General features: G+C 42.8%; 1 protein-coding gene across 1 annotated transcript; it reads left to right on the top strand.

Moving 5' to 3' along the window:
- LOC109839000 (60S acidic ribosomal protein P0-like) lies at positions 8,580 to 9,254 on the top strand. Its single transcript, XM_020407433.1, has one exon. It carries the CDS (start codon positions 8,580 to 8,582, stop codon positions 9,252 to 9,254), a length of 675 nt encoding a protein of 224 aa, XP_020263022.1.

Below are 12,903 nucleotides of genomic sequence, written 5' to 3'. Positions count from 1 at the left end.
AGATAGGAGTCATAGCCTGGTGGTGAAATCTGTCAAACTCAGTACCAGCTTTGAATCCATCCTCCGAATGTTCATTCACATAAATAGCATTAGGAGCCCTAATACGGGCTTTGATGCTCTTGCAAGAGCTTATAGCGAGACGGGTCATAGCCACATCCCTCTGACTCAAGTTCTGAAAGAGGTAGTCCGCCCAGGAAGTATGCATGATGCCTCCTTCGCGTAGCCTAACAACTTGAGTGCAAATTTGAAAATGGCACATCAACTCCTAGAAAGTTGCATAAATTTCAGGATGCGCCACCCTCAAGATTAAAAGTTCTTCAGTGGTGGGGACGAACTCCTCATAGGGCATTTTTCCAAATGGCAACCCTGATACAGCATGCATCTCGTGGAGAGCGAAGCCCAGCTCTTCGACGGGTGTGAAGAAAGTACAGCTATCTGGATTATATCGTTCCAATATAGCCAAGAAGTTGGGATAGCTCTGGACAATCCCGTATCGAGTGGCCAACACTAGAATAGTGAGGCCAGACTGAGCAAGTGGCTCCTGGAGGTCTTCAAGAACGAAGTCCACCATTCGGGTCCACCAACCCCTTTCTTTTGCGTACACCAAACCAGGGGATCTGAAAGCTTGTGTGGGGAACATGCCCCGGGCAGCAATGAATTAGCGAATGAAAACGTTCACCGGAGTGGGTATCTCTTGAGCGATATCTTTTTTCTCAAACCTACTAGGTTTTAAACCCTAGATTTTTCCATCAATACGAACTCGATGACCAATTCCAACAGATACATTCTCCTTCTCCTCGACAAGATCAAAACTTAAACTGTTGCGTTAGCTGATGCTCAGGAAATAAGAGAGCGGGTACATTCTATTCATATTTGTCAGAAAGAAGAAACACTCATTAATTCATCGTAGCAGTTTAGAGTCTTCTGCATGATTGAGTCTGTCATTCACCGCTATGTGATCTCTGAACAAAAATGCTAGTTTTACGAATTGATCATGGCCTGTCGACGTCTCCATGTCCATGATTGTGACCAAAGTTCTAAGAGTAGAAGATCTAGCATCAATGATCTTGTACGTCCACTCCAAGTCAAGAAAAGTGCATAGTGGAGGTTCTTCAGGGAAACCAAAAGCTTCGCTATCATCTGGATCACCAGTATACCCAAAGTGATGTTCATAAGAGAGTGGCACATTAGGGAAAAGCACTGCAAAACAAAAAGTTGAAGTTAGTAGTTGAAACGAGCTACTGATAAAAATCCAAAGGACTAAATAGAAACACAGAGGTTGAGACATGCGTTCTAATCTCAGAACACAAGGGCCACCGCTGTGTTCTACACCCAAAACGCAAAGGTCAAGACCTGCGTTCTAGTCACAAAACGCAAATGTCATCTTTGTGTTCCATAATCAACGTAGAGTCCCACTTCTGCGTTTTGATTAAAAGAAGAGGAGTCTCCCTCGTCTTCTTCAGCTCAGAACCCATCTAGGGTTTTGAAAAAACTAGTCGAAACAAGTTAGTATGTCCTTGCTTACCGTAGCAGGCAAGCGCATGTGACAGTGGTAGCGACGGTGACATGGCCGTGGAAGCAGGAACACCGCCAGTGTCCCTAACCGACAGCATTTCCAAAGTCATTCCCATGACTTTCTTCGAACCAGAACTCATCCTCTTTGGTACCATGGACGTTGGTGGTCGGAGATGGGTGAAGATTGTCAGAAATCTTAAAAGAAACGAGGAGCACTCGTTCAAAAGCTGGAGATGAAGATGAAGAGTTAAGTAACTCTTAATTAAACCCAAGGGGTCTATTTATAATAGCTGTCACGCTATTAATTCAGCGTGAGATTCTAGAATAGAATCCCAACCACCCAAAATGCAATCTCAGTGTTATATGATAAGGCTGTTAGCCTTCTTAAACCCAAGGCCCATGGTTGCGTTCTAATTTCTCAAACGTTAGGCCCAACCCTGTGTTTTTAACTCTAAAACATAGAGTTAGATCCGCGTTTCAAGCCTCGAACGCATGTGTCAACTCTGCGTTTCAAGTAATCAAATGCAAAACTCACCTTTGCATTTCAGACCTCAAACGTAGGGTTCACCCTAGCGTTTTCAAACATGGCACATATTCTCGAAAGTCATGTATCATGGACCTTATCCATAGAGTGTTGTCAAAATCATTGTACATCTTCAACAGGGTTTTAGTTAAATTAGCTGACAAAATTCCCTAATGTCATCTAGTTAACATTACACTTATGATGACCATTATCCCCATAGAGTTTGGATTCAACTTGCATTACCCCCGATGTGACAACAATTTCGCTGTTAAAAATCAATTTATTGGCTCTCATCAATAGAGCAATAAGTCTCCCAAATCTTGTTCAAATCATAAGTACCAAAATTCATCGCCTCTGATAGAAATTCTTCCCAGCGAGATGCTAATTCCACAAAATTTGTTCAAATCAAAAGTACACAAATTCCTATCACGTTAATATCACACCTCTGACAATCAACTTATCGGCTCTCTTCAATAGAACGACATGTCTACGAAGTTGCTTCGATCGCAACAAATTCCTGTCACGTTAATATCACATCTTTGACAATCAACTTATCGGCTCTCTTCAATAGAACGATAAGTATACAAAGTTGCTCCGATCGCAAAAAATTCCTGTCATGTTAATATCACACCTCTGACAATCAACTTATCGGCTCTCTTCAATACAATGATAAGTCTACAAAGTTGCTCCGATCATAACAAATTCCTATCATGTTAATATCACAAATCTGATAATTAACTTATCGACTCTCTCCAATAGAGCGATAAGTCTTCAAGTTGCTCCGATCGCAATAAATTCCTGTCATGTTAATATCACACCTCTGATGATCAACTTATCAACTCTCTCCAATAGAGTGATAAGTCTTCAAAGTTGCTCTGATCGCTACAAATTCCTGTCATGTTAACATCATACCTCTGATAATTAACTTATCAATCCTCTTCAATAAGATGATAGGTCTACAAATCTCTGTTATGTTAACACTATACCTTTGACAGTCAAACCCCCTTTTGAACCTGTTAATTCTTTAGCATAAGAATAAGCAAGTGTTCATAGAAATCCCAGTGGATTAAAATTTTTCTGGAATTATCCTAGTGGTAATAAAGAAAATTTCTAAATTTTACTCTAAGTAAAAGTTCACGCCACGTTAATATTACACCTCTAGCACTTATAAGTTTATTTCAGTGTTTCAAGTGAAAACATAACACCAAAAAGAAACAAACTTGTTAATTCTTTTCATGAGAATGATAAAGTACAACTCCAATGGTTTGATGATTCTTAAACAGAATATCAAGTCCGTGAGCCAATAAACATCCCTGATGGGTTAAAATTTTTCTAGAATTATCTTAACTGATAATAAAGAGAAGTTTAAATCTCATTCTATGTGGGTATTTATGCTACACCTCTTGCATTTTTCAAGTATTTTATTGTTTCGTGTCATAACATGACATGCAAAAGAAACAATGAAAAGCTAAGATAGTATCACTTTTATTCAAAACAAAAGAAAGTGATACAGGATAGTGTTTTTCTTATCAAAAGAACGATACAAAATCAAATTCATAAGTTCATTAAACTAAAAGACGTGAGCTGGGACTTAATATCAAAAAGCTTCTTCTCGTGATCAGCTCGCACCATTGCTTCAGCCCGTTGTCGGAGCTCATCTTCACTGGGCAATGTGGCAGCAGCTTCTTTCTTAGCCTCTTCAAGAGCCTGAGCCTCTTTGCGATAGTCCACAAGAGAGTTTACACTTGACGCTGAATTCAGTTACGATAGCTTCTTCTCGAGCGAATTGAGCCCTCAGTCTAAACAACTCCACTTCAGTTGCAATGATCTTCGTTTGAACAGCCTCCAAGGCGGTGGTCAAAATGGCTAACTCCTCTTGCTTTTGAACATTCCGATCCTGCAAGTGCGCAATCTGAAGCTCCTTCTTAGCTAAGCTCCGCTGAGCTGCTTCATGACGATTAACCTCTTCAGCTTGAATATAAGCAAAGTGGACGCAATTTGAGCCTAAATATTAGCATGACCAAGGGCCTCCAGGAATCTCAGTTGTACTTCTAAGTGGGAGATAGCCTCCGAGCTACGTTCAATGAATTGAACATCACCCACATATTTGAGGTTATACAAACTATTTGTCAGAAGAGGCTTGAATGTTTCAAATGTATCCCGACCAGCGATAAAAACCTCGATCACCTTCTTTGCAAGACTCTCTAAGTAACCAAGAGAGATATTAAGGAAATCAGGAGCATCTACCGGGCTTGAGACAACAATGGGAGATGGTGCTAAGGCCCCCGAAGTTGCTGAGCTAAGCAAAAAGCGGGCAGGTGATTTCGGTGTAGCGACCGAAGACTGAATATTGATGTCCAATTGCGAAGGACTTGATGTAAGAACCATAAGTTCTACTGCTTGAGATGAACTTGGGGCACTTATGGTCCTTGTCGAGGAGAGAGAAATTGTCAGCAATGTCGCCGACGGAGGAGTCATCATCAATAGCTCCAACGATGGCTATTCTGGCAAAGGAGTTGTTATTTACACAAGCTGCTGCTCTGGAGGAGTAACAGCTATGGTCCCAAGAGTTGGTGGACCTGCATGTGAAAATGGTCATAACGCAAAAGGAAAATGCATTGGGATTCAAAATAAAACATGCTTACCAGTCGGAGAGATAGGAATATAAGTTGATGCTTTATCGAAAGTAGCCCTTAGCGTATCATTGAAGTCAACGCATTCATCCAAAGAGTCTTCTTCACTAACATCATCATCGATTTCATTGCCGATGTTGTCACCTTCGACATCATCATCAATCTCATGACCGACCACCTTCTCCCGGAGAATTCTCATAATCTAACTTCTCCTCATCACCTGCTGCTGAATGTTCAGGTAAGCCCACGGTGGTAGTTGGATTGGACATGATCCCCGTGGTGGGGCTAAGACTTGTGTCCCCCATCGATAGTATTAACACTAAAGTAGAGGGAGATTGATTTCCTCCAAAGTCTTCTTGAGCGACCACTGTAGATTTACCTACAGAAGGCCTAACTTCTTCAACTTGAGCTGCAGGGTCCATCGTGGGGATAGATTCTGCATCCCCTATAAGCGATTCATCCTCACCTTATTCTTCATTCGGTGGATGAACAGAAGAGGCGTAACCTTTTAGAGTTGGGCCAACTGAAGGAAGCCCAGATTGATGTGAGAGCTCCATAGTAGTCGACTCTCTTTCTTCCTCCTCTGCATGCAATGCTTTACGAGCATCTTGCATAAGTTTAGAAGTGTGAGGCTCGAGTGTTAATTTTTGACAGCTCGCTTATCATATTCACCTTCTTCAATTAAATCGAAGGCTCTTTTCCCAGCGGAACTCTTGCTCCGGGTTCTGACCTTTGAAGGCTCCATCTCATGAATCTCTGGTATCCTGGGTTCTTCTCCTTGAGCTCCTTCTGGTGCCTATCTTCTTTCTTCCTCAGCAATCACCTCCTCATAAGATAAGTACTTGCTAACTCCCATTGCGTGAGACTTTTTGGAACTCCTCTTCAAATCATACCACTTTCGAATAGCCTTCAGGCAAGAAGTATTAATGTTGTACTCAGGGATTTGTGAAGCAGCATGGTACTAAGTACAAAAGCTCAAGGAAGTGTAGGCATTTGGCATTTTGTGTGGCAACTTGAACCTTGCTCCTGTGCAGCCTGCCACTGAGTAATACCAGGCTCTCGCCTCTTCGTATATGTTGCCTGTAAATGCAAGTTCAAGGTTAGGTTCTCGACGTATATCTGATCGTATCCAAATTGTCAGGAGAAATGATATGGGTGGTAAGGCTCGATGAAGCACTTTTTCCCTTGCTGAAAACAAGATAGCCCGGGCGTATGTTGATGAGCTACCAGAAAGCACCACTGCTAAGTGTAGTGAATGAATTATACCCTAGAGTGTCCTAATGTATTCCCCGTATGCACCACCTTTGAAATTAGGAAAGCTACAAGTAATCTCATAGGTAAAATCCCGCCTCAATATCTCTCAAAATTTCACCTGGTACTAATCAACCCACTGAGCAGTCTCTAGTTGTTGAACGAGAAGGGATGAGGTATTACTCGATGCAGGCGTCGACATTATGGAAGGGTAGTGTAGCACGAACCATGATACTAAGTAGATATATGGCATAGGCACTTGGGGAGTAGGAGTCTGAATAATGGTCTTCCCATCTGATTCCACTTTCTTGACCGTGATGAACTCAGAGGCTAACTCCCGAAGGCCACTCTGCAGACAGCATAACATAGCCGAAAGAAGGTTCAGAGGTCATCCATAAGTCAGGAGAATAGCTGGATATAACACCTCAACTGTAATGGCATCTATAGGCCTGGTAGGCACCACACATTGTTTCAACCATAGCGTGAGGAAACCAGCGAACAGAGCCATATCGGAAATCAAGATCTCCACATGATAATGGAAACTTTCAAATACAGTGTATGCAGGAAAGACATCTTCCTCGGTCTCATTAGTGTAGTGGATAGTAGCATCATCAATACCCTTATTGATTTCTTCAAGTGTACTGGCAACTATGTGAGTCACTTCCGTATCCTTATCATACAAGTTCTAGAAGAGGTACTCAGCCCACTGTCCCTGTTTAACACCACTCCCTCGCTTATCGGTAATCTGTGCCCATATCTAAAAATAACACATTAATTCCCAATAAGTATCATAAATCTCTGGAGCAACATTTTTTAAAATTTCCAACTCTTTATTCTTATGGATGAACTCTTCATAAGGCAGTTCCCCAAATGATAGTCCAGAAATCTCAAACATTTTACGGAGTGCAAAACCTAACTCCCTAACATGAGTGAAAAAAGTGTCGGTATGAGGATTGTAGAATTCCAACATGGCAAAAAGGCCACTGTAGTTCAGAGAAATCCCATATCGAGTAGCTAATACTGGGGTTCTCAGGTCAGAAATTCTAAGGGGCTCTTCCAATTCCTTCAGAACAAAATTTATCATCTAGGCCCACCATTCTGTCTCGCTAGAATGTACCCATGTCGGAGCCTTAAAGTCTTGGGCGGGGAATTCTCCCTGTACAGATATAAATTTTCTGACTAACGTATTCCCCATCTTAGTAGATTCACCAACGGGATGCTTCTTCTTAACTGGACCAGGCTTCAAAGTCACAAGTTGATTAAAACCAGCTGGGTGAACACTGCGATTGGTAATATGTCTGGTAGAGACACCACCCTATTCCTAGACAAGTTTCCAATCCATGGATCGTGGAACAGAAGCACACTAATAGTAAGAAATTGGCCACATCCGCTCCAGATTCAGTAGAAAAAGGCGACGATCATTGACAGTCCATAGCCACTTATAATTGCCATCAAACATTCGCTTTGTGTCCATCTAAATAGAATCTCTAAAAAGGAACGTTGATTTCTTTAAAACTTTACGCTCTACTATCTCAAGCTTCTCATCTTTAGCAAGGGATCTGAGGGTCTTGGGGAAAGCTTGAGTGATGAGTTTTGCTCATTCCTTGTTTGTATCCTAGAATATTGGATATTCCAAGCGAAAGCTGAAGAGTACATTTTTATCTGCAACCCTACATGACCGATCTAATGACTGAAGGAAAGAGGTTCGCTAGAGTAACGTACTGTACATGAAGAGATAATCGTCGGTGTCTAAAACACTACGAGAGCCAAAAAGTCTAAAAGACATAGTCCAAAATGCAAGGGCCAGACCTGCGTTCTAAATCCAAAACGCAAGGGTCAGCCTTGCTTTCCAAATCCAAAATGCAAGGGCCATCCTTGCATTCCAAATCCAAAACGCAAGGGCTATCCATGCATCCCAAATCAAAAACATGGAGGGTAACCTCTACGTTCTAATGGCAAAACATGAGTTTTCACTCTACATTGACAATTCAAAACTTGTCAAAACAAGTTATTTTGGTCCCAACTCACCCTGAGCCGCTGTAGGTTACTTAGGTTTCGAGACGGTTCTCTTCCTGGGTCCCACGAGATTCTCGTCAGAGAAGATAAAGAAAAATTCGCGGAGAAGATGAACAGGATCCCTGTTGAGTTCGCTAAAGAAGAACATAGAAAGTCAAATGACTTTTGATTTGACCTTTGGCGATCTATTTTATAGACAGTTGGAGCTATCAAATCGGAGCGAGATTTTAGGCAAAACTCTAACCCATCTTGAGTTGGTTAGACTACTAAATGCAAGGTTCAACCCTGTGTTTTATGTTCCAAACGTAAGGTTTAACCCTGCATTTTAGTTTTCAAACGTCAGGCCCGACCATGCATTTTATTTTCCAAATGCAAGGTTTAACTCTGCATTTTAGTTTTCAAACGGCATGCCCGACCCTGTGTTTCAAGTTCCAAATGCAAGATTTAACCCTGTGTTTTAGCTCTCAAACGTCAGGCCAACCCTGCATTTCAAGTTTCAAACGCAAGGTTTAACCCTACGTTTCAACTTCTAAACTCAAAGGACCAATTCTGCATTTCAGCTTTGAAATGTCAGGTTTTTCTGTTTAAACCTCCTGTCAAGGTACCACTGCCATTAGGGTTATTATATAGAGAAGATAACAATGGCCATCAATGTGACAAAAGTCGAGAAGAAATTAGCCTACGACAAGAAGCTATGCAGCCTCTTGGATGAGTACAGACAGGTTCTAATCGTTGTCGCCGATAACACTGAGTTGGATCAATCTGAGATCTCTTCTTTCCAAATATTTAACATTCCCACAAAGAGTAACAAGGACTCTGTTGAAATCATTACCCCTATTGAATTGATCAAGAAAGGAGACAAAGTGAGTTCCTCTGAGGTTGCCCTCCTTGCCAAACTTGGGATAAATCTCTTCTCATATGGGTTTGTGGCGCTCTCTGTCTATGACAACACATCTGTCTTCGGTCCAGAGGTACTTAACCTCACTGATGATGACCTCGTTGACAAGTTTGTAGCTGGTGTTTATATGGTTACTTTGCTGCCCCTGGCTTTCTCTTATCTAACTTTTGCAGCTGTGCCTCACGTGTTAATCAATGCCTACAAGAACATCCTTGCTAGCCCTGTTGACACTGAATACACTTTCCCACAAGCTGAAAGGGTGATGGAGTATCTCAAAGATCCAAGCAAGTTTGCTGTTGCCATTACCCCTGTTGCAGCTACTGAGAATACTGCTGCTCCTGATTCCAAGGAAGATTCCAAGCAAGATTTCAAGCAGAGTTGCAACATACATACCCTCATGTGGGTCTTGTTCAGCTAAACTTCTGCAACCAAGTTCATGATGTGTCCGAAACGGACATAGTAAACAATCATTCCACAAATCCCAGATCAATTGGGGGATCCAATTTATTTTGAAAATTTGTTCCAGTCAATCGTAAACTTTTAAAAACTTTGAAGGGGGTTCTATAGGCTATATAAAAATCACTGCAGATAGCTGATCCCCATCAAATACTAATGATGGAAGTTATAACCTGATGACTTCCATATCAACAACTTAACAATATAAGTTACAATCAGACAACTTTCACGACCACAGACCAAGGCTACAATCTAAAGATTTTTACGTAGATCGATGAGGGTTACAATTCAATGACCTTCACGATAACCGTTGAAAGCTCCGATTCAACAGCTTTCATAATCAACAACGGGAGTTTCAATCTGATGACTCCCATATTTCAAAGAGCTAAAGCAAGGATTACAAAATGATGGTTATCGCAATGCTCTGGCAAAAGAGATTATAAGTCAACAATCTCTTTAATCCAAAACGCAGAGCTAACCTCTGTGTTCCAAGAACAAAACGCAAGATTCGGCCTTGCGTTCCCAGTTCCAAACGTAGTGCAAACCACTGTGTTCTTAGCTGTCAACGCAGATCTCAACTCTGCATTCCAATACCAGAACACAGAGTTCATGCCAGAATGCCAGATCAGCGTTTGACTCGTTCAAACACATCTGAACGGTTCCAGAACCATTTTTCCCACGATCTGAGGGATTTCCATCCCACTTAGGAGCAGATTAAAGTGTCGATTACACCCCTTAATCCCCCTATAAATAACCAAACACAATGGAGTTCGGGAGGATCTTTTTCTATTTGGAAATTTTGGAGATCAAAAGGCAATTTTGGAGAAGAAGATTGGCATTCATCATTCTTCAACCGAGGATATCTTCAATTTCAGCAACAAGGAGTTTGTTCTTGTCTTACAAATTGATTTCGATTAAATTAATCAACTCTTTTATAGAGTTTAGACTTGCATTGAGTTCCTAAACTCGACAAGAGTTATTCTTAAACTTGCCACACAAGTCCTCCTCAACATCAATTAAGAGGAAGAAACCATGTTCCAGTGAAGTGAAACATTCAGATCGTCAATGGGATACAAGAATCTGAACTCCCATCGACACAAAAAAGAACCCAGGTTAAACAAAGGGAAGGGTCTCCGTCGATCTCTTCTCTCTTTTGTAATTGGGGAAACCGATTAAGAGGATTTTTAATTTCTTTTTCTAAGTTTGTTAGAGAGAGATTGCATTGAGAGAATTGTAACTCATTCTTTTTCTAAGTCTGTTAGAGAGAATAAAACAATTTTGACCTCAGATTCTTCTTTACAATTTTTACACAACACTTGCCAATCTCAAGTATAGGCTTTGGCTGCCGCTCCATACCTTCATTAGGGATGTATGTGTCACTCTGGGGGTTTCCCCCTCTTAATTCACGCCAAATGCAATTGGGGTTCTAGTGGGCTTCATCGTGATCTTCCACCGGGTCGGCTTCTTGCCGAGCATGCGCCTCATTAGGAATCTGGTCGGTGTCAAGTCGACGAGGAGGGACCCCACAACTTCCTCCACTATAATGGAGGTTGCAAGCTCATCTCGGATGCTTCTGAGTCAAATAGAGACTAGAAGGAATGGTTCGTGTGGGTCTTTGGTGCCGACAGTATCCTCTCCTGCCCCAACTAGCCTGAGATCAACAAGGATGACCTGAAGCTGTGCGTCCTTGATGCTAAAGTGACGAGACAGATGGAGAAGATCCAATCTTATGTCGGGTCTTAGGAGAGAAGGAATCTCAATTAGACGATATCTCTTCGAGCGTTGAGCATCTCGATGGTCCTCCCTTCTGAGGCGGACAAAGTGAGGGTGAGTCTGTTGGCCCTCCCCTTCGAAGAAAGCCATAAGAGGAATTGTGGGGGTCGTGGGTGGCCGAGATTGCAGCCCAGCTATCGGGGCAGAGGTTGAAGGCTAAAAAGGTGAAGACCAAAAAGGACCAAGGGCCTAGTAGGCTGATTGGGCAGGTCTAGGTCGACCCGAGTGAAGAGTAGCAGCTAGCCAAAGGGCAGCAGCTGGTCATCCAAGTCGAATGGTCAGATGAGATCATTGTGATTGACAACTCTTCTCCCCCGCGGCCAAAGAAGGAGGCCCCAGTAGTCAAGGCTGTTAAAGTTAGGGCCCGAGTTGAGGAGGCGGTCGGTCCGAGCCCTAGGCCAGAACCGAAAGAACACCCGTTCACATATTCAACATTGTGACAGGTTATTATTAATAACACCAGAATCCATGCCTTACTCGCATGGGTAAGTTCATCCCGAATCCTAAGAAAGGATATGCCGACGCCTAACGCGCGTCGCCGGTTTAGTCTTTCTCCGAAGAAAAAGACACCAGAGCTCGATTCTGGGGAATTTTATCCCGACCGCAGGCCAGGTAAGGAGCTTACCAGGACTTCTGAGGGTGCTGAGGAGAAAGTAGCGCCCCTCCAAAATTTAGGGTGGGCTAGGCCGGTGAGGAGTTATTGGATATCTGGCCTTTCTACACAGGATCTCAGAGCTTGACCCCTACTTCTGGGAGAAGGCAAAGGGCAATGTTGATGGGGGTGCCGCCAGGCCCCTATTCGCCCAGGAGGGAACTCCCAGAAGGCGAGAGGTTCATCGCGGTGGTGTCTTCGACATGGAGACCTCGATCTTGGGGTCTTCAACTACCCTAATCTGAGCAGTCTAACAGTTCGTTCTCCCGATGGATGAGGGGTTCTAACAAGAAATGCCAAGCGTCAGCTTGCATATGACCCTCAAGACCTACTTGGTTCGGAGGCCTTGGTGGAGGAGGAGCTGTTCAACCGGCTCGCCCATATGTACAACTCTCCGCCTGAGTGGAAGGTTAAGTCTATGTATTCAACATCATAGCACGAAAGTCTCAGAGAATTCACTCTCTTAGCACAACGTGACATGCGGAACGGATTTAGACAATCCGCATGCTAGCCCGACTCAAACGGTAGTCGGTAAAGGCTAATCAAATCCGTTGATGGCTGAGGGTTTGCCAAAAATCCTAAAAGTATTATGGTCAATCATTTCAAACGGAATAAGGAATCATAATAAAGATAAAGATAAAAGAAACCAGTTCCACTAAAAGGATCAAAAGTCAAGACATTCAGCAAATGAAATCATACATCAAGAACATGGCCAAAAATCTGCTAGTTAAGCTTAGAAAGCTTCTCATCATAAGCTTGCCTCAGCTCAGCTCTGATGGACTCCGCGTTGGTAGCTAAAGTCTTCGCAGCAACCTCCTCCGTCTCAGTCAGCTTTTGCTTCAGGAATGTCAACTCACCAGATAAAACAGTGTGGGCTTGTTGATCTTGTACCTTCGTCATCTGAAGAATACCAAAAGTCTCCTCTTTTTCACGGAGTGCTCTTCTGAGCTGGTCTATCTCGGTCGCACAGGAGGCAAGAGAAGAGTCAAGCTCGGTGAGTGAAGATGATTTAGCAGCAAGGTGGGCCTTAACTCGGTCCACTCGATCCCGCTGCACCTGAATGTCGAACTCAGTAAGAAACCTAGCATCGCGCCATGTCTGTAAGTGAGTATCCAACTCGGTAGCGATGAATGAAGAGGCACCTGCATCCCGGAGCTCACGAAACATCTGAAGCTCACGCTCTAGG

Source organism: Asparagus officinalis, chromosome 4 (assembly GCF_001876935.1).
Source record: "Asparagus officinalis chromosome 4, Aspof.V1, whole genome shotgun sequence".
In the NCBI taxonomy this organism is placed as follows: Eukaryota; Viridiplantae; Streptophyta; class Magnoliopsida; order Asparagales; family Asparagaceae; genus Asparagus; species Asparagus officinalis.
Note: the sequence above shows the minus strand (reverse complement) of the source record. Positions and strands in the feature narration are given on the sequence as shown.